General features: G+C 46.5%; 1 protein-coding gene across 2 annotated transcripts in view; it reads left to right on the top strand.

Moving 5' to 3' along the window:
• Positions 1–24,018, top strand: part of LOC135905760 (N-acetylated-alpha-linked acidic dipeptidase 2-like) — a 69,033-nt gene extending 45,015 nt beyond the window's left edge. For both annotated transcript variants that reach the window (XM_065436815.2, XM_065436816.1), the window contains exons 12-17: positions 1,813–1,898; positions 5,271–5,352; positions 19,262–19,499; positions 20,199–20,280; positions 21,470–21,565; positions 23,803–24,018. In XM_065436815.2, the coding sequence (XP_065292887.1) occupies positions 1,813–1,898; positions 5,271–5,352; positions 19,262–19,499; positions 20,199–20,280; positions 21,470–21,565; positions 23,803–23,959 (741 nt within the window). In that variant the 3' untranslated portion in view covers positions 23,960–24,018. The remainder of the gene's footprint in view (positions 1–1,812; positions 1,899–5,270; positions 5,353–19,261; positions 19,500–20,198; positions 20,281–21,469; positions 21,566–23,802) is intronic.
• The last annotated feature ends 1,818 nt before the right edge of the window (positions 24,019–25,836 follow it).

Here is a 25,836-nt window from a genome sequence, read left to right as displayed (position 1 = left end):
TAGCTTTGCTTCCGAAGCCGGAAATCTATGCAAGGCCTGAAGCAAACTAAGACAGAACCACTACAACCCTCTCAGAATACTTGAGCAAATTATGCTGCTTAACATTTACGTGTGCGTCAAAGGTCTGGCGATGCGAAAAGCAAACGTCGGGCACTCACCCCCTCCAATGTAGCTGACGCCGGTGGTCCTCGTGGCTGTCGTTGAGCGGTGTAGCGGGGGTTATTTGGTTTCGAATCCCACAGCTTGCCATCCACTGTTGTGACTTCGGGGTTGAGGACGAAAGTCTGACTCGTTCTGTAGACGAAGAAGAAACGAAAAGCTTTATACAATATTTACAGATAGTGGATGATAGCCTACAGGTAGCAGTAGGAGCGCATCAGACCGACTGGCCAGCTGCAAGCGACTCTGTTTTCACAACGGGCCGGTTCTCCCGTAAATCCCTTCAGCGACACCTCGTCGGCAGGAACCGGTTTGAGCGAGTTCTCGTCGGCAGGAACCAGGCGGGGCAGGGTGATGACCTCGCCCGCGTCGAATTCTCTATTGGTCGCGGAGAAGTGAGAGCACTCGTCGCCTCGTGGTATCCACGTGGTGCATGTAGTATGGCAGCTCCCGTCGCCTCGTGGTCGCCACCTGGTGCTCGTAGTATGGCACAACACCTCCTTACGCATGTGACCTGTGTGCCAAATAATTTCCTTTAGATGTTGGCAGGCTTATAGGCATTTTTTTTCTCACCAGAAATTTCGCATTTATCAGCACCTGCGTTTTGCGGCGTCTTTTTGCCACTAAGCTACCACGGCGGGTCTTTTATACGTCTATCGCTTCAAGTGATCGTGCGTGGCGCGATAGCTTCTTTTGGCATTAGATCCACCTCAATTTCCCATGCTATGTGCAGAGTGCAGGCTATGTATGACTAAACATGGGCGGTGCCTCGACGCAGTGGCGTAGCCAGGGGGTGGCACAACGCGCATGTGCCCCTGCCGAAATTTCCATGTTAGTATGCGGCCTGCACTCTCCCCCTCCTCGTTCCCGATCAAGTGGGTGCCCCCCCCCCCCCCCCCCCCGAAAGAAATGTGTGGCTACGCCAGTGATTCGATGTCTTTTGAGTTTAAACGCACCCAGGAGCATTCGCAGCTATAGGTGTGCTGCGTGTACGTACAGAGTGCACAGTGCTTTACATAAGAGGCAACTTTCGGCACCGCCGTACCCCGAAATCACGCCCCCTGCGCTGCGAGAAATGGTGCGCGCTCGTTGACTTTCGGAGATCTGTGGTTATTGAAAAGTCACGAAAGTGAAGAGCTCCGAAAAAAAAAAGGAGTATTAATAAGTGTTACCTGGAACATCAATGCATTTCACCACAGTTTCTGAGGAGGTATTTCTCAAGTGTCACGCACATAAATTCTGCTAGATGGATAAGCCTTCATTACTACGTGACATGGATTGCGCACTTGGGACGGGTGCCCTAGAATGCATTAAAAGGTCAGTGAATCGTTTTATTTAATTAACTAGCGCAACACTGCAACTTATCGTGCAAATAATCCGTCTCATGCGACCTGCCGTACCTGCCACTGGCAATCTTTAATAAATCTGTTTCCACCATAAGCGGTCATGTCCTACACGTCAACAATGACATTAGGCCTTGTTCATTGAATGTTCACCGCGAAATTGGCAACACTATAGTACAAAATCGAAACTATCCCTGCTGTCTAGGTTGTGCGTTCTTACCTGAAGTCAGTACAATTGAAATACGAAGCCGCGTCGCCGTCCGCGCGGAATTATCATGGACGTAAACAAATGGCTGCATTTCTCGACCAGGTGCATCCAGATGGAGGGGAGGAAACGCTGAAGTCTACCTGGAAGTCGCAACCTCACACCCCAAAAAACGCTGACGGGGAACCAATGTAAGTTTTTTCACACTGCAAACTACTTTACACCCTTAAGGGTCCCTAAGGGTGCAAATTGGTCTATCGCTCACATTCTTACACCCCCAGTGAGTCAGAAAAAAATCACTCTTAAACGGACAAATTGGTTTACAGCGCAGAGAACCTCATGGGCCTAGAAAGCGAAATAACACACTCGGAATACCAAATCGCACGAAACAATGCTCGTCGTGAGGCCCGACTTACCAGCAGAGCACACTATATACCGAGGAGCGAGTGTCAAAACTTTGTAGTAACCTGCTCCCACGTGACCACCTGCTGACTGGTGACGTTAAGACACAATCATTTCCATGCAAACGAAACGGGAACAGCTGTAGAAAATCTATAGTAAATTATTTCAGGCATCTGAAGCTTTTCAGTATTTTTCTAGAGTTGTATATGCGGGAATATTATGTAAGCACTCTTCTAACATGTTGCGCCCTTATTTCTTTCTTTCTCTACGCGATATAAGATATAGTGACCTTAGTGTAATAACGACAGAAATACGGAAAGAGAAACGTGTTCGTTACAGGGAGATACACTAAGCAATAGCCGAACGACAGAAAGCATCCCGAGAGCACAGGCAGGCAAAGAAGGCGCAGTTGCCGCAGGATGAAGTAGCCAGTACATGGGAAATATATCGGGAGAAAAAGTCTATGGTTCAAATACTGGTGCAAGCAAAGATAAAAGGTGAAAGTCAACGTTGGTTGTCAGAAATACGTGAGAAAAAGAAGGCCGCATCTAGAATATTTTGGAACCACATAAAGCTATTAGGCAGGAAGTCAACAACAATACAACAACATATCCTAGACAAAGATGAAAACAGATTGGAAGGAGAAGCGGCAATAAATTACATCCGAAAAATAACAGCCGAATCTTTCCAAGGCAATGCTGAGGTTGTATTTGAAGAAAAAAAAAAGCATGAAAGAGACGCAGGTGGAAAAGGAGCTGGTGCTGAAAAATTTCAACTGGAAGAAAGCCGAAGAGAAAATTCCTAGGGGCACAGCTACAGTACTAGACGAGGTTCCCGTTAGGCTGATTAATGAACTAGGACCAAAAAGTAAGGAAGCTCTGATGAAAGCAGTGGAAAAACATTTAAAAACAGTTGGCGACAAACTAGAATTAATTTAATTTATAAAGGTAATGGGGAGAAAGATAGCATTCACTCGTATAGACCGTTGATCATTACATCGGTAATATACAGGCTAGCAATGCAGGCAATCAAATTAAAGCTTGAAGCATGGGCAGAGAATAATGGCATTTTGGGAGAACATCAGAATGGCTTCAGAATAGGTAGGCGTTTAGATGATAACTTATTTCTTCTTACTCAGTGTATTGAAATATCTAAAGTAGAAAGCAGACCGTTATATGTGGCATTTTTAACATTACAGGAGCCTATGACAACGTAGACCGCAACATTTTGTGGGATATTCTGGAAGGGGAAGGCTTAGGTGACGATTGTCTACAGCTTTTGAGAGAGATTTGCCTAGAAAATACCATTTGCGTTTAATGGGAACGGATGAGGAGCGAGGAGAAAGTTCATATCAACAAGGGACTGAGGCAGGGGTGCCCTTTATCCCCACTGCTGTTTATGGTGTACGTGGTGAGGATGGAGAGGGCGCTAGAAGGAAGTAATATCGGTTTTAATGTCTCATACAAACAGGCGGGTACAGTAGTACAGCAGCAGCTTCCAGGTTTATTTTATGCGGACGACATTGTATTGCTAGCTAAGAAGCAAAGCGATTTGCATCGTCTGGCCAATATCTGTGGACAGGAAGGCAACAATTTAGGTTTGAAATTTAGTGTTAGGTTCCAGAGCTTCCGGAGCTGCTAATTCCAGAGCTGCCTTTTTCCTGTAGTTGCCACGTGTGTCAGCAGACCGTGACGAATCCTGCGGCCCCCGTAGCGCAAAGCACCCTTTTGCCAGGGAGGCTCCCCCTGCCGCAGAGAGACCATAACGACCCGGCATATTAACCAACAGTGCACGGGGCGCCAAACGTGGCCAGCCCTGCTGTCCTCACCGATCCTCCAAACGCGGCGCATGGTCCGTTAGCGTTGTCGTCCTCGCTCGTTCTCTGAAGGGCGCCGCCACCGCGGGTAGGTCGAAGCACGTGCAGCGGGCTGAAATAGCCGGCACGTTGCCACCCCGGTCGGCCATTCCTAATAGGACGAACTAGACCTGCGACATCGCGTCCAGCAAGAGAACGCCATATTTACTCACCTGCGCCGTAATCATACCTCGTCATACCTCGTGCTGCAGGTTGGTTCTTATTTCATAGAACAAACGAAAGCCATTATTAAACCTGATGCTTGTGCGGCGCAGGCCAAGCTCCGCAGCTTATTTACATATAACCGATGACAGGAAATTATCCTGTGGAAATTTGAGCGAAATCGGGGATTATTATTTTTATTATTATTATTTTTTTTTTCTGCGAAAACTGCCATACCTTCTCTGACACTTAGCAATTTTTTAAATTTATCCGCCAAACTTAAAAATGAGGGTATACATATGAGAGACATTTATGCGCGTTTGTCACGTGGCAATGTAGCCACAGAGAAAACGCACAGGGACACTCGCTAAGTTTGCCATTTTTTGTTATGGGGTAGTGCAAACAACTGATTTTGTTTTATTTCTATTAACAATGTTGTGTAATTAAGGCATAAGAAGTATGAAAGCATATAAAAATTTTCATAATTTTTTGCATTCGGGTCCGAACAGCCTGCAATTGCCTACGCAGCATGTTCCACCTTGTGTCGGTTAAGGTCTTTTGATGCTGAACCAAAGGCGCGCGCGCGGATAAAATATGACCGGTTCCGATGTGTGAAGGGATTTCACTATGTCAAATAAAAATTTTGTTGAAATCAAAATAGTCACGACCCCCTGTGACTTCCCTTATTAGAACACACCCGGTTATTGCTTTGGTACGAACCGACTTGCCCGAGAACAAGCGCCTGACTCTTAACTAGGGCTTTAAACGTGTAACAAGCGCACGCATTGTAATAATTCGTCAATTTCTCAAACACCCCTTTTAGAAGTTTCATCAGTTTGCGGCCGTAACGGCGTTGCAGGCGCTCGACGCTAATGCAAGCTTGGAACCAAGGCTTGCGGCTCCGGTAATCCGGGAACTCAAAGCGCTTGGGGCACTCTAAGCTCGTGTGCCTATATTCTAAAATTCCCAAATACTTGACGCCACATGTGCACAACGTCACGAAGCTCCCTTCACCTGTTATCGTTTCCATTACCTTACGGATACCATTATGCAGGAAAGCTAAACAACGAGAGGTCTAGGTTATCAAGGCAGTTTGTGTTCCTGGCGGGATGATCGACTAATTTCCCGGTTTGTTTGCCTGCAGGGCGCTGCCCGTGACCGGCCATTCAGACGACGGTCCGTTCGCTTTCGCTGCTGGGATGCCTACCCTCGCTGTGTCCTTCGGTGTGAGTCTTGCACAGTTTCAACAGCACTGCAAATTGTCTTACAGCCTCTGGAATGCGATTAGCATTCTTTGGATACTTCACGCCCTTTTTGGTGTGCCGGCATCTATTTATCGAACCTCTCTCATGGCGCTTTTCAATTAAAAAAGAAAATCCTTTAAAATTTATGAAGTGCCAGGTGGATTCGTACGCGCGTCACTCAGACTCCTAAAGCACAACAGCCCGACGCTTTACCGCGATTTGCCACAAATCCCTGCGGGGAGGGAAGGATTAATGGGACAATCCACTGGTAGATTTCAAGCGCTTCATATATACAGTGCTCTCGTGGTGCCGTTTACATTCGCCTGGTTCAATGAGAGCGACGCACTCCAGCTTGGAGGCCCTCCCATCTCCTACCTGGGAGCGCGACCGAAATCCCACTAGAGCTCTATCACGTAGCCACTCCGAATGCTCTGAAAGCAGCTAGCACGTTCGGCTGGGGCAGACTTTCCTAGGTTCTAACCTCAAGAGGGCTCCGCATCGCTGCAGACCGAGTTGAACCGCGGTAGGAACCAGTCGAATGTACCACAATTCTCAGTGCTGGCACGCGCCGGCGCGACACCTATCTAGGACGCCACACGTGGACTTCCCGGCGGCGCTGCTAGATGACGTAGTGTGTCTAGAGGGAAGTGCTTGAGTGGAGCCCGGCTGCAGTACGCGGCTCATATGCACAGGCGCTCCACCAGTGCATTCTCGGAGGCCACGCAAGAGACTTCGCAGCGCCGCCGCTAGATGGCGCAGTGTGTCTACAGGGACTAGAGTTACTGTATAGACCGTTTTTTCGTAGGCGCCGCCATATTGTGAACGCAGTGGCGCCGCCTATGAGCAGCGCCATACTGGCTTGGGTGAAAGCGGTCTTTTCCATGGCAGGTATACGCTCGACGGTGGGTTCTGGCGTTTGTTTTCGCGGTCGTGCGGTCTGTTTAGTATGATGTGCGTCTTCTACGTGGTAAACGGTTCTGTGAGATGTGCTGATGTGGTTTAAGGCGCCATGGCCGGAATTTCTGCTTAGCGTTGAGGTGGACGGAACACGCAGCGCGATGTGTGCGCGCATATTTGAGCCTACAAACAGCCTCAGAGATCAGTTGTGCATTTCCGAATGTTCCAATCACTAATGTGACCTTATTGCAGTATTATCCTCTATTTTTAAGCTGCGGTTTAGGAGCCATGAAACAAACACGACGATCGTAACAGCGTGGGTACCGTTCTGCTACGATAGGAGCTGTGCTGTTATACTTTGACAAGCGTTCAAACTGTTAGCTGCAGGTTACATTGCGTGACTACATGGTTGGATGGATGTCGTTTCCACCCAAGAATAAAATAGTTTTGGTTAGTAATAGCAGCATACCTTACAGTCTGAATTAAGCTTGTCCAGCAAAGCGACCGTTTCCGAATTGCGCGAGCGTCCTATAAGCAGTAGTAGGTGCTGGATTATAGATATATTTGTTCTATATAGCGCATGGTCCAAGCATACGGCATCAGCGCTTATATATTTAGAAACATTTGTGCGGCGGTAGCCCGTTTTCTCTTGCTTTTTAGAGAAAGAGGATCATAACGGAATTCTCTTTTCGGTTGTGGTCGTTCAGTTCTTTACGACGCATTCCCACGTATTACGGAAATTTGGGCTCAAAAGTAGCCATCGCATTCTTTATATGCGAACCCTCTCATATATTATGGCTATATACAGGCCAAAAAGGCAATGCCGAAGCACACAGCTTATATATGTATCGTGCTGGCTCACCAACCGCAGCGATCGCTGTGTTGAGCAGCGACGTGGGCCTCATGCAGCAAGGCTAGCGTAGACATATGGTAATTTCAAGCATACTAGACTTGAAATGCGTGAGAACGATGCCAGTATATCACAAATACTTGATAGTGCCTGCCGCTCAGATGTTTCGTGGTTGCCTTAGGTTGGCCGTGCACGAGCATGCGCTCGTGAGCTGAGACAGTGAGCTGATTTACCATTTAATGCTAGTAATACAGAGACGCCGGTTTTCTTTGTTTAATTAAAATCGATATAAGCAAAACAGTAAACAACACATACACGCACCGCGACTGATAATGCGCGTATACTGCGGCTGATTATGCGCGTCACATTCTTGCGCCCCCAAGACATATTTCTGCCTACAGCAGTTGCCGATGCACCGAAAGGCTTCCCTGACGACCTCATATGAACGAACATGGCGTAAATTTCACAAAGTAAGATCTAAAACATCTCGAAATCGTTCCGCAGCACGCGACAGCAATACTTTCAAGCTGCGCCGCGCCGGTTCGCCCAAGCCAGAGAGGAGGAAAGGCTCTCCCGCGCGCCCTATCCTCCTCGCCCGATGAAACGGTCTATATGCTACCACAGCGGTAGCATATACAGTAACTCTAACAGGGACACACTGGGATAATAAGTGTCATGGACTGCAACATGTAATGCGGAAACAGACAGTCATGTATCGATTACGCGTTAGTCTCAAAAACGGTCTACGAACGACTAAATGATGATAGATGAACATGGAAAAGATAGCCTCGGCAGCGATCGCAAGAGTTTAATCTTAAAATTTGGGAGAGATACTATCGCAAAACTCGAACAATAGCATCAGAATTGCTAAAAATGAATGAAAAGCAAATGACAGAGGTCGCAAAAAAAGAAAACAGAAAATGGAGACTTTTCCTACAACAGTCTGGGAATATAAGGAACTGGTAAACGTGCAGCAGGAGATAAGCCAGACACGGCAAAAAAATAAATTGTTAGATCAGAAAGAGGAAACCACGTAAGTGGTGGAATAAAGAAATAAATCAAGCTATAGAAGAGGGTAAGCAAGCGTCTAGGGATAATCGAGAAGCCGAAAAGGTTGGGATTACACGAAGAGGTGCTGCTTAGCTGGAACAAATACCGAGGAAAGAAAAGGGCGGCGAGTGAACTCGTGCAAGAGAAAGTTAAATGCACAAGTGAACGTTGGGTGAATAACATTCGCAAAAGCGACAAAGGCGCACCAAAAAGGTTCTGAGACCATGTAAGAGCACTCGCAGCTCCAACTGAAATTTTCCAAACGGCTATAAGGAATGAAGACGGTAACATCTTCGAAGGAGACGATGCACTGCGGCACATCAGAGACGTTATGAGGGATAACTACGGCACAAAAGAAATCGTAGTTCACACCCAAACAAATCCAGCAACAACAGAGAAGCCTGAGAGATCGAAATTTAGCATAGAAAACGCGAAAAATGCAGAAGAAGATGTCCCTAATGCCACAGCCACAGGACCTGATGAAGTCCAAGTATGGCTAATTAAACACTTCGGTCCAAAGTAGCCAGGAGCTGCTGACTATTGCCATAGAGCAAGCAATTAAAACGAAGAGAATTCCAGTCGGGTGGCATGAAATCAAGATGAACCTAATCTACAAAGGCAAGATTGATAAGGATAGCACGAGCTCGTAGGACGGTTCCATTAACGTCGGTGATATATAGAAAAATTTAATTATGTCGTTTTGCGTGCCAAAACTACGATCTGATTTTGAGACACGCCATAGTGGCGGACTCCGGAAATTTGGACCGCCTGGAGTTCATTAACGTGCAGCTAATCCTAGTACTCCTGTCAAGCGGGCAAGTTAAGTGCACTAACGGAGTGTGCACTCGGTTTTAAGTGCATTTTCCCAAATCTAAACGTTACAAGCTGAGTGTACTCGCAGAATAATGCACTCGGGTAGAAGTGCGTTCACGGAATGCACTTTGCTGGTCGAGTGCCTAGCCTCGCCGCCAGCGGTTTCAACGATACAAAATGTAGTACATAGAAAAAGGACACAGAAGTTCCCTCTAGGTGTTCAACAGCTTTTAACAAAGTAATCAGAACAGAACTCGCTGATATTCTGTTCTAGCAGGATCAAATGCCGCCTCGTCGCACGCCACCATCTTGTTCTGGATTGGCTAGGCATTCGTCTTGGCCGACCTGGACTTGGAAAAAAGGAAAATATTTTCCTTTTTTGTTTAGTAAATATAAACTTGGAAAAAAGGAAAATATTTTCCTTTTTTGTTTAGTAAATATAGATAAACTTGGAAAAAAGGAAAATATTTTCCTTTTTTGTTTAGTAAATATAGATAAACATTGTTTTTTCATTTATAATACAACTAAAGCAATCGCTTTTCAGAAGGCTTTTTTTATTTTAGTCTACATCTTCAAAAAACATTATTTTAGCCTGTCGCCTTTTTTTTTTTTTTTAGTGCGAGTGCGCTCTGTTTTACCGTTTAGCACCGCGTAGCCTAAAGTGTTACTCAAGGTCCCGAAGTGCACTCCCCGTAAGTGCAATTACCTTCCCTGCCTGACAGGGGTATAAGTACACGAGTGTTTTCGCATTTCGTCCCCCTCGAAATGCGGCCGCCATAGCCGGGATTCGATCCCGCGACCTCATGCGTAGCACCATGGCAATGCAAGCCATAAAATTAGAAATTTAGAATTGGGTGGAAAAAAATGATGCACTCCGGGAACTACAGAATGGGTTCATACCAGGCAGACGCTTAGAGGATAATATGTGTGTGCTAACTCAGAGCATAGAGATTTCAGTAGCTCAGAAAATACCTTAATGGATAGCATTCCTGGATATCGTCAGCTGGTAGGGACGGTCAAGGACACAGTAGCGAAACTGTGAATTACGAAATTAATCGTTTATTGGGCGAACCTGTGCCTAGAAAAGCGAGTTACACTCAAAGCACAATGATAGCGGCGAACGCAGTTGGCGATAGTTGAAAATCTTATCTGCCGGTCCAGCGCATCGGCTTTTATACACGAGTCATCGAAGGTTCCAGAGTAATCCCTGGCGCCTGCGTGTCTTCCGGCAAGTTCTACAAAATTCGCGTCGTACTTACAAGCAGTCAGATTACGCAAGCTTCGGTGACAACAGACAGCAGATACAACCATCGATAACATTCGAAAAACTTCCGATACATGCGGGCGCGTCCCACGCTGAGCGATAACATTTGTTATACGGTGAAAAGCGGTCACCCAAAAAAGATAAACGAGTACACGTGCCAATGCCCCCCCCCCTCTAAATAAATATCGCCTCGATGCTACAAACAGGAGGGCGAGAAACAAAAGGACACTTATTAAACAAAAGTAACAAAACCACAAAGAAACAAAGTCCAAAGTAACACAGTCCAAGAAAATTATGCATATCCAACGCACTGTGGGAATTGATGTAAGCGAAGCTTTCTGTGCTGTTTTCTTTGATTGACGGTATCTAGCGGTGATGTTGACGGCGAATGTTTAATTTCTTCAACGTTTCGTAAACATGAGAGTGGTGAGTTGATGTTAACCGTTACCTTGCGAGCACCACTGCTCTTTGTCTGCGTAGTACACAAAACACAAAGGGAGAGGTATTTGCGAGAGGCCTTGTTGTGCGCCATATCTCATAACCCCTGAGAGGTTTGAGCATATTCATTGCCTCACATGGCACATCGCATCGTGGCAGAAGCATTAAACTTGAGTTAGTTAGTTAGTTAGTTAGTTTGGGTTTAGTGGCACAAAGGCAACTAAGGCCATGCTGCGCCAGTCACAAGACAAAATAAAAGGACCGTTAGGGCAGGTAACCCTGCATTACATTATAGCTGGTGTAAATAGCCAGTTTTTTCTAAAAAGTCGAAGAGGTTAGGAAATGGCACTAGGGGGTCATCTGCTAGTAATAGGGTAGGGTGTAATGGGATGTGCAATTTATACAGGCTGTGTAAAAACCTCCGTCTCAGTGTATCGATGTGTGGACATGTTATTAAGATGTGCATGACTGTAAGAGCTTCGTTACATTTTTCGCAAGTTGGCGGGTTTTCTTTTCGGAGAAGGAAATTGTGCGTCAGATGTGTGTGTCCAATTCGAAGTCGACACAAGATCACCTCGTAGAATCGTTGCTGGTGACTGCATGATTTCCACTCTCCAATGACAGGTTTAATTAGATGAAGCTTGTTGCTTAAACAAGTGTCCCAATCGCGTTGCCATTTTGACGTCAAGGCCTTCCGAATCGCATTGACACTGTCTTTATATGGAAGTGCTGTATTTTGAATGTTTTTGTACGCTGCCATTGATGCGCATCTATCCGCCGCTTCGTTACCCAATATTCCAACATGGCTTGGTACCCAGCATAACTTAATTGATCTGCCATATTTGTTTGACGTTAATGCATTCAAAATATCGCCGAGCAAGGGTTCACTTTGGGATTTCATGTGTAGAGCCTTCAGTACGCTTAATGAATCTGTGTAGATGACAGTGTTTTCAAGTTTGTCAGCAATGATCTTTTGAACTACCGTCCATATCGCGTACACTTCGGCTGTGTAGACAGAGGCATGTTGAGGTAATCGAATACATGTTTCCCAATTTTCTGTTACAGCCCCTACACCCACGTGTTTTTCCGTTTTAGAGCCATCAGTATAAAATTCTATGTAGTTTATGTACTTGTCTTGAAGAGAGCGGAATTCTTGTATAATGTGTTGATGTGGTGTGTCTCTTTTCTTTAGATGTGTTAGTGTCCAATCACATAACGCTGTGAAATCACACCACGGGGGTAAACGTTCTGGCTTTCTGGCAACCTGGAAGACTTCCCGAGGGATGTCATATTCCCGACAGTATTCCTCGTATCGCAAGATAAGCGGCCTAATCATGTTTGGTTTATTTGTGTAATGTAAGCGTGAGCTGCACTTTGTGACGATGTTGTAGCATATGTGTTGTGGTGAGGATCGGATTCTGAGTATGTAGGAAAACGTTAGTAGCGCTCTGCGATGCTGTAAAGGAGGTTCATTACATTCAACATGTAAGCTCTGTATGGGTGATGTTCTGTAAATACCGCATGCTAGTCGTAGTCCTAAGTTGTGGACAGGATCAAGTCGTCGGACGTAAGATAGTCTGGCTGAACCATATGTAATGCTACCATAGTCTAATATGCTACGCACCAAAGTGCGGTAGATGTGTAGCAGGCATTTACGGTCAGAGCCCCACCGTTTCCGGGAGAGGATTTTTAGAATGTTAAGTGCATTGTTCGCTTTGATTTTAATACTATTGATGTGTGCGAGAAAGTTCAACTTTTTATCAAACAGAACACCCAGAAACTTGTGTTCTTGTTTCACGGGTAGTGTGGCATCCTGTAGTTTAAGGATGGGATCTGGTTGTAGGCCTCTCTTTTGTGTGAAGACAACACTAATCGTTTTTTCACTTGAGAAGCGAAAGCCGTTTTCAGATGCCCACTGCGTTAGTTTGTTTAGTGTAATTTGAATTTGTCGTTCGCAGGTTGCCATGTTCGATGCACGACATGCAATTTGAAGATCATCCACATATAGTGAATGCATTATAGAAGATGGAATTACATTATTGAGCGAGTTCATTTTTACCACAAACAGTGTTGTGCTCAATACGCATCCCTGAGGTACTCCGTTTTCCTGAATAAATACGCTGGACAGCACCGTTCCCAAACGCACCTGGAATGTTCGATCGTACATGAAATCAGCTAGACATTTAAGCATTCTGCCGCGGATCCCTAAATCCGCTAAATCCCTTAAAATACCGAACCTCCATGTTGTGTCATACGCTTTTTCGAGATCAAAGAACACTGTAAGACAATATTGCTTTTGTAGAAAGGCTGCACGTATCTCGTGTTCTAACCGAACTAGATGATCTGTTGTGGAGCAGCCTTTCTTGTACCCACACTGATGATTATCGAGCAGGTTCTCAGTTTCGAGGACGTACGTCAATCTGATGTTTATAATGGATTCATATGACTTGGCGAGACAGCTTGTGAGTGCTATAGGTCGGTAGCTGGTAGCTGTTGTAGGATGCTTTCCAGCTTTCAAGAAAGGGATTATAATGGCTTTTTTCCACGCATTCGGCATTTTTCCTGTTTCCCAGATTATGTTAAAGAAGCGGAGCAATGTCTTAACTGCTTTTGAAGATAGATGTGCGAGCATTGTGTAATGTATTCTGTCTGGACCTGGCGCTGTTTTTTTCCCAGTAGTGAGTACTCTGTTAATTTCGGAAAGTGTTAGGGGGGCATTATATGGTTTCTCGGAACTTCCTGCTGTGGGAAGCTTTTGTTTTTCTGCTGATTGTTTGTACTATTGAAATTCAGTGGAGTAGTTTAGTGAGCTTGATGTGTTATGGAAATGCTGCCCTAATATGTCTGCTTGTTCTTTTAAATTCGTCTGTGTACCTGGAGGTGAGAGTATGGGGATTGTATAAGGAGCGTACTGGCTTCTAAATTTACGAAGCTGATTCCACATTCTTTTGGATGTTATTGAGCTGTTGATGGAGGATACATATGCTTGCCATGACTGTCGTTCGGCTTGCCTACGCGTGTGCCTGGCTTTCGCCTTTGCTTTTTTGAAATACAGGAGGTTATCTTGTGTTGGGTATCGCCGAAAGATACCCCAAGCTTTGTTTTGTGCTTTTTTAGTTTGTGTACATTCACTCGTCCACCAGGGTTTTAGTTTTTCCTTAAGAAACCGGAGGATTGCGGGATTGTCTGTTCTGCTGCAGCAAGTATGGAGGCAATAATCTTTTCATTCATTTCGTCTATTGTTTGATCATCTGATATGTCATCGAGACTGGCCTTCTCGCTGAAGAGAGGCCAGCCTGCTAGATGGAGTTTCCAATGGGGTGATCTTAATGGTACTGTAGGGAAAGGAGATGTTCTTTCAATAATGCCGGGCATATGATCGCTACCATAGGGATTGTTAATAACACTCCATTTAAAATCTATCAACAGAGATGGAGTGCACAGCGCCAGATCAAGACAGCTCATACCTCCTGTGCTTGGGGAGCAGTACGTTGCCGAACCAGTGTTTAAAAGGCTTATTTCGTTAGTCAGGATAAAATCTTCAAGTGTTTGTCCCCTGGTGTCAGTTGTTTTGCTACCCCATAATATGTTATGAGCGTTAAAATCACCTGCTATTAAAAAAGGTTTAGGTAGCTGGTTTAAAACTAACTCCAGATCTCTTACAGTAAAATGTGAATGTGGTGGTATGTACATTGAACAAATGGTAATGGTTTTATGTGCTAAAACCGTGACTGCAACGACTTCTAAGTGAGTATTAATGGCAACTTCTCTAGCTGCAATGCCACTCTGTAGGACTATAGCTACACCACCCGAAAGCCGGTTCGCCTGAGTACGATCGCGCCGCACAACAGTGAAGCCTTTTAAAATGTTTTTGTGCTTTTCGCCTAAGTTTGTTTCTTGTAAGCACAAGGCCACAGGCGAGAATTTACTTAACAAGTCTTTGATGTCACCTAAGTTGTGTAAAAGCCCTCTACAATTCCAATGAATAATAAAAGCCATCTTGAAATTGAAAGGTAAAACTGGCACTACGAAAAACTAAGAGGTGGGATTATAGGTGACATGGATAAAAAGGCTAATACAAATGAGCGATAACCTTCAGGTTATCGCTTTCTTATTTTGGGTGGTTATTGGGATCTTGTCCCTCTTACCGCGCTCAAGAGAGCGCTTGTCCTTCGGTGTCAATGACACCGGGGTTTTCGCGTCGACCTCCATCGCTCTCTCTGAGGCGCTGGAGGATCGAGAGTTAGGCGCCGAGACACGTGTCTCGGGCCTTGGGGTTCGCTTGATCTTAGGTCCCTGCGGGGCTGGTGTCTGCAGGGCCGTCGAAGAGGGTGGAGCAGTACTGACTGCTTCCACCACGGGGGCGGGAGGAGTCACTGCGGCACCACTGCGCGTGGGCTCGGAGGACTCCGGAGGCCTCTGTGACGCTGCCCCCGCCTGCGTCACTTCGGCATAACTTCTTCGCGGAAGATACGAAAGCCGCTTTCGGGCTTCAAAGAACGAAATTTTTTCTTTTACAGTTAGAGCAATGACTTCTTTTTCTTTTTTCCAGCAAGGGCAGGACCGTGAATAAGCTGGGTGATCTCCCTTGCAGTTAACACAATGTGGGGAAGAAGTGCAATTCTCAGATTGGTGTTCGTTGGAGCTGCATTTAGCACAAGTTGTTTGTCCTCGACATGCATGTGAAGCGTGTCCAAACCTTTGGCACTTGAAACATCGTCTAGGGTTTGGAATATATGGTCTTACATTGACTTTAACATAACCTGCATCGAGCGAGGTAGGCATTACGCTTGTTCCGAAGGTGAGTATAACGTGTTTGGTGGGGATTTCTTGATCGTTTCTGCGGATTACTATTCTCTGTACCTTGGTAACATTTTGTTCCTGGAAACCTTCCAGCAGTTCCTCGTCGCTTAATCCAATAAAATCTTCTTCAGATATTACTCCCCTACTTGTATTGAGTGTTCTGTGGGCTGAAACAGTCACTGTCGCCTCGCCAATACTGGTAAGTTCAGACAGCTTATCTGCTTGATCTTTACTATTCAGTTCTAGGAGGAGGTCCCCGCTGGACATTTTGGAGGCTTTGTATGTCTGTCCGATTTTATCTTTCAGGCATTTAGCGACCAGGAATGGAGAAAGCTTTCTAATAGGCGTGTTGCTTTCACTATGGACTACATAGTATTTGGGGAAGGATGGAGCGTTGCTTCGAAAGGAGAATTGAAACGGTACTTCGGTGCGGCATCTTTTGAGACGCCGATCATGGACAACAAAGATTTGAGCTGCCATAGGAAAATGTTTGTGTTCGGCAACAGCGCCGACCGCCCACCACGGAGCCCAACGAGGGGACGCGGCAGGGCTTGTGTCCAAGCCTGCACGACGCCAGCCGTACGCCGTCACTATAACCAAATATGGTGTACCCAAGGTAGGATATCCACACAAGGTTAACCCTTGCCGCCGTGGAGAAAGGAAGTAAATGGAAGAGAGAAGAAGACAGGAAAGGTAAAAAAGTGAGAGATAAAGACGAAGGTTTCAGGAGAGAGAGATAGGAAGAGGCGACTACCGATTTCCCCCGGGTGGGTCAGTCCGGGGGTGCCGTCTACGTGAAGCAGAGGCCAAAGAGGTGTGTTGCCTCCGCCGGGGGGCCTTAAAGGTCCGATCACCCAGCATCGGCTCAACCTCCAGGATCCCCCTTTCCCCGGACACGGCTAAGCCGCGCACGACTACACGCGGGAGGGTCCAAACCTCGTGTGCTCGGGTCCGTGGTGTCGCAACACACCAAACGCCTGCTTGCGCAGACGCCCCTGCGGGGCATTAAACTTGAATTGGATTATGGGGCTGTACGTGCCAAAACCACAATCGGATTATGAGGCAGGCCGTTGATGCGCACTTCAGATTAATTTTGGCACCGTGGCCTTGGTGTTTTTTAACGTTGCCCTAAATCAAAGTCCGCGGGCGTTTTTTATTTCGCCCCCATCAAAAAGCGGCTGCCTCGGTCAAATCCGCGACCTCGAGCAATGCCATAGCCGCAAAGCTATCGCGGCGGGCACAGAAGTGTTGATTTGACGTGCGACCGCTTTCTTTGTGTCGCCTAGACCCTGTGGTGCGCATTAATTAAAGCAGCTCTGCTTCTGCACGCCCTGCGTAAGTTGTCCGCTAGACATATTTGCATGGTTTTATTTTTCAGAAATAGCAGAAACGCACCGTACCGTACCTTGAACTTAAGTTTATCCAGCGTTTCCTTGCCTTCTAACGTCATCTTTTGCCTCCAAAGGGGACGCTCATAACATCCATCCACATCCATCCATCCATCCATCCATCCATCCATCCATCCATCCATCCATCCATCAATCCATCCCTCCATCCATCCATCCACGTCTTGCTTACAAGGAAACGACAAAAAATGGAGACGTACAAAAGCAAAGTTCGCTATGGAGGATCAGAAAATTTGGTTGTGGGAGTTCATAGGGTTTTCCTTTTTTTCTTTTTTAACCTAGGTAGAACATTACGCAGTATAATAGCAAGATCTTGGTTGCGCAACCCACCGCCCCGTTCCAAAGGGGACGCTCATAACATCCACCCATCCATCCTCACGTTTACTCCTCCGCTAACCCGGCAATCCGCAAAGGACACTGGACACGCTAAACTCTCTAACAAAAGTCGACAGTCATCATGCGATTAATGCTGCTTTTTTTTTCTCCTGTCGCATCATGCAAGTGCAAGGCTAACCATCCTACAACGACGTAACCGGGTTATCAGATGGACGCAGCTAGTATATAAACGTCAACATTTGCGAGGTAAAAAAACTTTTACAATTTGTTGCGTTGTCAAATCAGTGTCATTACGTGAAAAGAACGCCGAAAGGAAAGTCACAGCGTGTATCCTGTCCGCGAGCTACGACTCCTTACACTACTGCTCGTAGGCACTCTTACCGAGACGAATGTACTACTTGCGGACATCGCGTGCAAAAAATGTTCACATTCGTCACCTAGGTAGCCTGCTTCCTTGAAATTCAGCAGCGAAAAGCATACTAAAAAAGTCGCAGTTTCACATGAACGGTGAAGCATTGACAGCGATAACAAAGTATTAGACAGCTACACAAAGTAATGTATGTAATTTTATCGGCCGTGTAAATTGCAGTAAACATTTATTAATTAACAAGCATGGTACCTCGTGAGCACTGGCAAACATGAACATTTCTCGCTCGATGACCGCGAACACTCGCGGTCAGAACGCTGCCGTGACTGCACCCGCCATAGATTACCTTAACGATAGGGCGTGTGGTCACGTATACGCTCAGCGGCACCATGTGCAGCCATGGCCGCGCTAAAGTAGGAGACACACTCTCACCTACCTCTCCCCCCCCCCCCCCAGCGCACCTTTGACCAAGTGACCTCCAACATTGTGCGCGCGAGATGACGGTGCGCACATAGTGCGCATCAAGCCAACATCCTTCTCACCTCACCCTAGCACGCTTTCCCTCGTACCCACAGCATACGGCGCGCAAGCGCGATCTTATCCCATTTGGACGAAACTCACGGCGACCGCGACAATTCGTCTGGATTGTCCATATGATTGATAATAAGGTGAGGAAGTGTGCGGAGGGCTTCGCATAAAAGCATGAACAACAATATTAACGTGATAGCGTTAAGGGCCCCATGTCGCAGAAAATCCGGCGTCGGCGTCCGCGGCCGAGAAAATCCTCCCGAACCAAGCAGGCGCGTTCTCAATATGAAATGCGTCAGAAAATTCGTAAAGTACGATTTACAACCTACATACATGGTAGTGTCGGATTGTAATACACGAGAAAACATAATTATGTTACGCGGAAACTCAAACACAAACCACTTTTACAGCTGCCGTCTGACGTACGTCTCAGTAGGAGCGGCGTGGCCCGCTCGGTTCCTTGCAACACCATCAAAAAAAGAACCAGAAAGCTCGCCTTTGTGCATAGCGTTCGCCGCCAGCGCTTCCAGGAAAACATTACGGTTACAAAAGCTGCAGTTGCCGGAAAGCGTGAGAAGCAGTCGGCGATCTTTGAATGCTATCGTGTTCCACAAGGCGAAGCTTGAGCGTTCTCCGAAATTTTTACAGAAAAACTGATGCGTTCTTGCGTTCCGTGTGCGCGTGCTTGCGCTCATGCGTTTAATATGCTTCGAAAGGAATGCGCCTCAATTTTTAATTGGCCTAATTTCCTTGCCACCGCTATAGCGACTACAAATCCAGAACATTTTGTTGATGCTCTGTCGGTGTACCGTCGTCAAAAAGTAAAACACGAATTAATAAAAGTAATTTAAAACGTATCTGAAGCGTGATTACCTGAAAGTATCACATGGCATCACTACGTATATACAGTCGGCCATGTCATAGCCATGAACCCTCTGCGTCGAGAATGCACCACTCATTTGGCACACACACTCATGAAATTGAGGCAAACACGCATTGTTATTGCTGACTGCCTGGCGTTTCGATGTACACTGATAGCGCGTTCGTAGTTCGTGATAGCGCGTTCGTAGTTCGTGATAGCGCTGAAATCGTAGCTGACGTATCTGGAAACTTATGTCATTGTTTATACAAACCGGCAGGAGCCCGCGCGTCCGTACGGCGTGTGGCCCGCTCACCGCATGGTGTCCACCAACTCCTCAGAACTGACAAATGCGCTGAAGACAGCGACGCAGGTCGGCGCGCTGATGGCTCGCATGTGGGCCGACCGAGAGGTGCTGCCCTACGCGCCGGCTGAAATGGCATGGTGGCTCACCGACGCTCTCGAACGCTTTGAGCGCCGACATGCTGATACGCTTCGCAACCATGGCCTGAGCATCAGTAAGTAAGCCAGACAAAATACCGAGGAAGAGTAGTTAAATAACAGAGCACCAGGTAAAAGTAACGTAATTGTGCGATAAATAGTATTCAGCTTCAGAAAGTGTCTGGAATAAACACTGATAGCAAAAAGTAATTCGCCCCATCCAAAATACGTTGAAGCTACAATTCCTCCCACAAACAAACAAAGCTGGTACATTATCAAATTAAAACAAAGAAACAAGATTGCTTTAATACTTGCATACCAGCTTGTCCCTGGTTTCCCTAACAGCAAAAAAATATCCATGGTCCGAGCGCAGTGCCACTGCGCATGCGCGCATCCCATGCCGATTGGCTGCGTGGAGGCATACGAGTCACAGTACTACCGCCACAACCTAGCAGGCTCACCTGTGATCCATTTTTGGCCCGGATATATTTTTGATTCTCGAAAAAAAAAGTACCATATCAAATGAACAAGTTACAATCGGAAAGTATTCAAACTGTAATGGTAAACGCTAGCTCACGAAAGTGTCTAAGTGACGAAGTCAATAATGAAAGTATATTGGAGAGAGTGACTAAAGCATAAGACTGTAAGTTGCATACTACAAGCCTGTTGTATTCAGTCCACCCTGGGAGCTGCAAAGATCGCTCGTATACCAACGCGCCGCTCTCTTTGTGTGGAGGATTCACTTCGCCCGGGTACACCCTTGCTTCTTCCCGCAGAGTCGGCAAAGCGTCTCGCGAAGACATTCCACAAAGTGGCGGAGAGTTTTATGCACTACGTCGCTGAAGCACCCCGCACAAAGTAAGCTTTTCTTTTAACTTCCCATCTATGACCCGTCAAGGACGCCGGAAAGGGCGGCGAGCAAGCGACATGGCATCTCACTGCGTAAGCGAGGCTTCTTGGCGAGTTCTGTAAGCATTTGTCTAAAAATGTCCAGGCTACTGAGCCGGTGGTCGGAGCGCCACTCGAACCAGTCGCTGGCGCTTCCCTACCGGCTTCTTTGCGCCGGCGCATGGTGGATCCAAACATGGCGACGAAGTTAAGCACACGTCCTGCAATGGCGACCTATGGGAGCACTTCTGCGCCATCTATAGGCGTCGCGGGGGGTCAACTGTTTGGCGCAAGTATCGCTGTTTTCTGACCCCCCCCCAAACGCAAATTTCTGACCCCCCCTCCCTCATATATATATATATTATATAGGGAATAAACGTTTTATGTTCCAAGCCCATTGATTTATCATCCGCTTTATAGCTGCATTTCATACTAACGCGTAGCAGTTAGTAATGCACTGAAAAGCTGTCAAGTGTCAAGGCCGACGAAGACCTTGAGTAGACAGGGTGTTCCATCAGTCAGATAAATTGAGCGTAAGCATTCGTTGACTGTTGCAACGCTTTCTCAGATTTTATTACACTGTAGCGATTGCAGGTGTACTTTTAAATTTACACTGCAGTTCTGTTCAGACATAAGAACGAAGTGCGTGTTATGGTTAAGGTATGTCACATTATTAATAGCGGTAGTACGCGCATAAGTCAGCTCTCTTGCACAAACAGTAATTGTCATGCATAAACAATCATTTTTAGCGAGTGTCCACACGTGTCCATCACTGACGGGTTGGCACTGCCTTCTCGTGAGCATGCGCAGATAAGTTTTGTGTCCTACTCAGTTGATAGTCGGCCGTTTTTGTTGTCCTACGTTCCTTCTTGTATCCCGTGTTTGCACGCCTGTCTTTCAGTAACATGAATCCCCACCAACTTGCTCAAATTTCACTCGTTCTAAGCTTATTGCCACTCTGCTCGCCCCACAGTTCTCGTCTCCCGTGAAATGAGCTTTATCGTCGGGTAGCTTTTGTTGCAAGATTTGGATTAGCCAAATGAGCGACCGCGCAAAGAAGTGATCTTGTTTCATCACTTGTGCCGCGCCTTTTCTTTTTTGCTGAAGGCTTTCACCGCTAAACGAACACTGATGCGGTGTCGGGCAATTCTCTGCGCAGCCCCCTCATCACGTGTATGATCAATGACATCATGGCTGGTATGGAGAAGGTGTTTACCATCCCGCGAGGTGTGCCGACAAGACACATCACTCACAGGTATTCTATACCTAATACCCGACAAAGGCGAGTGTCTGTCACGCGGTTTACAGTTCAGCGGCTGTTTGGCGAATCTGGCAGCGAAAGGCGGCTTGCCGATCGAAGGAGTCCGTACAGTACGAGTCACAGTTGCCAAAAGTGGTCGCAGTGGTCGAGAGGCCGGCTGCGGACTGCGCGGGCATCCGAAGTAGCTCTACCCACAGGGTTTTTTTTTTCTTCTTCTTCTTTTTATCTGCACCAATTTTTTTAAATATTGCCTATGGCAGATAGCACAATCCTAACCCTTGATCTAAATAACTCGATGAGGCAGCCATTAATTCTACGAGCAATTAAAATGTTCAATTGAAGAATTAATGTAGTTACGCTCACCAACTTTTTAATTAATTACATTACGCCACACATTTCAATCTACGAGTTGTAGCCGCTGAGTTCGCACGGCGTACCCACTTGAAACGAATTCTCTGGACAGCACCACTTCCCCAATGCATTTCGTCTGACGCTTGGAAAATTAATATCTCGGAACTGGTGCTGTCCAGAGAATTCGTTCCAAATGGGTACGCCGTGCGAACTCAGCGGCTATAATTCGTGGATTGAAATGTGTGGCGTAAAGTAATTAATTAAGAAGTTGGTTAGCGTAATTACATTAATTCTTCAATTGAACATTTTGATTGCTCATAGAATTATTGGCTGCCTCATCGAGTTATTTAGATCAAGGGTTAGGATTGTGCTATCTGCCATAGGCAATTAAAAAAATGGTGCAGCTAAAAAAACACCCTGAATAGCGACATAATTGCTTGATTGCAGATACTTGTTTTCTCTATAGCGCGTGGACCAAGCATGCGGCATGCCTATTCGCGGTGTTATTGTGTCCAAATCAGCTGATTCACCACTCTCGACAAGTTTGATTTACGAGTACGCTGTGTGACAACAAGCCATGATAACGCCAGCTCGCGTTTCCAAGTTCGCCAGCATTTGTAACGTGGAAGCTAAGTTGCGCTGAATAGTTCTAACGAAACAAGCGAAGAGAAACACAACCAGACGCACACTGTTTTTTTTTTTTTCGCGTGTGTTTCGTTACAATTATGCAGCGCAACTTGGCTAATTAAATATTCAAGAACCGACTAGCCTATACAGACAACCGTTTGTTAGCATTTGTAGTATGTTTTGACAGGGACTTTTGCGTCCTCAAAATATTCATAAATCGGCCGCACAGCGGATGTGCGTGGCAGATAGTTGGTCGTATAGAGGCCACAACGGGTTTCTAGGAGTAAGCTAGGTTCACACGTCCGCAGACCAGCATGACGTGACTCGGCTGTCGCAGCTCCTCTGTGGCGTCCTTGCCTATACGGCACGCTCGTCCGCGGTCTTAAATCGGCGATCCGTACCGTCGCGTGAATCTGTATGGCCCGTAGCGACATGACCTGGTCGCCTTGCCCCGTCTGTGCGTGTGTCTTCAGCTGAGAACTGAGGGCGATAATATTGAAAAAAAAAAGATAATACAGCAATTTCACGAGACAGTGATGTCGCGAATCACTTTATAAAAATATTAATCTGTACACAATCTCCATGAAAACTTCGTGGTCGAGCACGTTAAAGGGACACTAATGAGTAACAACACTAAATCAGTCTATCTAGACTGGTGGAGTGCTCTTTCGTAACTATATATTTTAATTCTTTTGGAGCAAAGGGGTTAACTATATTAGTGGAGAAAATGTAAGCCAAGCATCCCTTTATGAAAATTTATGACGTCGCGGCGAGCCAGTGTCGCCAAGCGTCTTTCTGAGCCTCCCGTCAGAGTGCACGCTCTGATGATGCAGGAGCGCGATTTACTTGATCACTGGACGACTTAACCACTGCGAAGACTAGGGAACTGAAACGAAGTGATCTTTTTTCCTCTCTCTCTCTGTCGACTGGTAATCGAATAGCTGCTTGGGCATTACGCGTTATAACTTCTATACGGGTGAACCGGATCACGCATGCTGAGCAGCCTGCCTCCTGATATTTCGCGCGTCCATATAAGCTGCCTCGGAGTTGAAGCCTGCGAGGCAGCGCAGGCTGCACTTGCGTGCCGTTTTGGCTATAGTGTGCGCCCGTGGGCCCCGCTAGAGTTCTCGCTATAGGCATCCGCCGTTCCTATACCGGTGGGACGGGTGTAGTTGCAGCTGGAGCACACGGCAGCAGTTGCACAACCTCCACGCTCCCAATTTGTTTTTTGTTGTTTCTTTTTCTCGTTGCAGGAACATTCTGTACTCGCCCGAAGGCATTCCCTTTCCTGGCCTCGAAGATGTACTTAGGCTAAAGCCCGTCAACAAAGTAGCATTCAGAAAACATCTGGCCCTCCTTATGGAAAGCATCACACAAGCTACAGAACTAATGACCGTAACCCCTTTTTAAACTTAGCACTCTCCCGCCGGAACTGGAGAACCCACTGGAAATAAAAGGTACCCTCTAGACTCGGTATCGATGTAACCAAAACAAAAAGAAGAGGAATTGCTGCCAGTAGCTCAAGTTAAACTATGCAAAAATATTATAAATAATAGATTTAGGGTGTAAATCGTATTTGAAAAAAAAAACATGTAGCGCGTTGTCAGAAACACCCATTGAAGTCGTTTCTATGACGTTATCTGTTACACACTTATTTTTTCCTGGCTCTCACGAAAACCAGCGAAATATGAAAATAATGACGTCACTGTACTATTATGCCCCTGGATATGGCAGCGCTTTCTATCGTCTTTCGAAAGAAGGAAGCCGGCGAGAGCGCAGTCACGTCATTATTTTCATATTTCGCTTGATAGTAAGGGGGGAAAAGGCCATGTAAAAGATAACGTCACGGAAAAAACTTCTTTAGGTGTTTTTGAACACGGCCCTACAACCTTTAGAATACGACTTAGCCCTAAAACGAATATTGAAATTTTTGCATAACTAAACGTAATTTTCTAACTCACCGCACTTCGGATAATACAGTATACCTCAAGACGACGGCGAACAATATAGCTGTGGTCTCATTCGTCTAAGGTGTACCACTCTATTTTTAAACCTTGGCTGTAATTACGTGAAACACCCGTGATACGCTGTCAACAGATATACGTTTTTTTTATCACGATTTTTTTTTAGAAATCGCCTGTGGCGGATAACGTAATTATAGTCCATGAGCTATACAACTCAAAGTGGCGCATGTTAATAGCTCGAGAAGTCGAAATGCATATTAGACTAATCAACAATATTTACTAATTTAATACTTTACGACACACATTGCAATTTACAAATTGTAGCCAGTGGGTTTGCAAGGCATATCCATTTGAAACGAAATCTAAGAATCGCACGGGTCTCGAGATATGTGCCGTGAAACGTGCAGTAAAAATGCACTATTGTTCCACTTTTCCAACAAAACCCTGTTTTATGAATTGTGGGGATGCGCGACCCTCGCGCCTCCCCTGATGTTTTTCCCGCATAGCGCGTCTCCTGTAGTGCGGCTTCGCCGCACACGCGGCGGTCCGAGTGGTACAGGCGCAGTGCGAGAGATGGCGCTAGTGTTGCGCGCCGCGAGGTTACTTGGGCGCCGAAAGCAAGGCGCTTGCTCTCTGAGGTTCCAGACAGCCAGCGGGACTGACGTGCCGTGCCGCACGTGCAGCGGCCCTCTTCCCCGGCGGGTCGCCGAAGCAGCGCGGACATCCCGCGCGCGCGGCGACCGATGCATCTGCGAGACCGCCTCGCGTGGCCGCCTTCGAACGCGCCACGATTCGCGTGACTATACACGCGAACGACCAGGCGTTGGGATCCAGCATGGGGCGAACATATTCGCTCGCTTCCGGTCGCGGTGAGTCGGACTTCTAGATTTGTCGCGCGCCCATCGGCATGTTTTGCGGATAGCAACTCGGCTAGCAGGCATTGATGTATGAAAGGTGCAATAAATGCCCTTGTGATTGTTTGCACTACTGTGTTGTCGTTCCTTTGTCCCAAGAGTACGGTGTGAGATATCCCCACATCAGACCCCACATCTGGCTGCCCAACGTGGGACTCTTGGGGCATCGGACGATAACTTCAAGTGTTGCTTCGTTCGAGACCTTTGTTTGAACCGAAGCGTAGGCCTAGCGTGGATTTTGATCGCTAGCGTCAGCGGCGTGCTTTCTTGAGCGAGGCGGCGGTGGCTGTAGTGTGTTTGAACATGTCAATATACTAAGCCTTTTCGCAAGTGTTTTTTTTAATGGCATTCGTTGGTACGAGAGCCACGTGGTCTGCATCCTGGGAGAGCGAGGCTGAGCGCCCGCAGA

Source organism: Dermacentor albipictus, chromosome 1, assembly GCF_038994185.2.
Source record: "Dermacentor albipictus isolate Rhodes 1998 colony chromosome 1, USDA_Dalb.pri_finalv2, whole genome shotgun sequence".
Lineage (NCBI taxonomy): Eukaryota > Metazoa > Arthropoda > Arachnida > Ixodida > Ixodidae > Dermacentor > Dermacentor albipictus.
The sequence above is the reverse complement of the archived record's forward strand: the minus strand, read 5'-3'. Positions and strand labels throughout refer to the sequence as shown.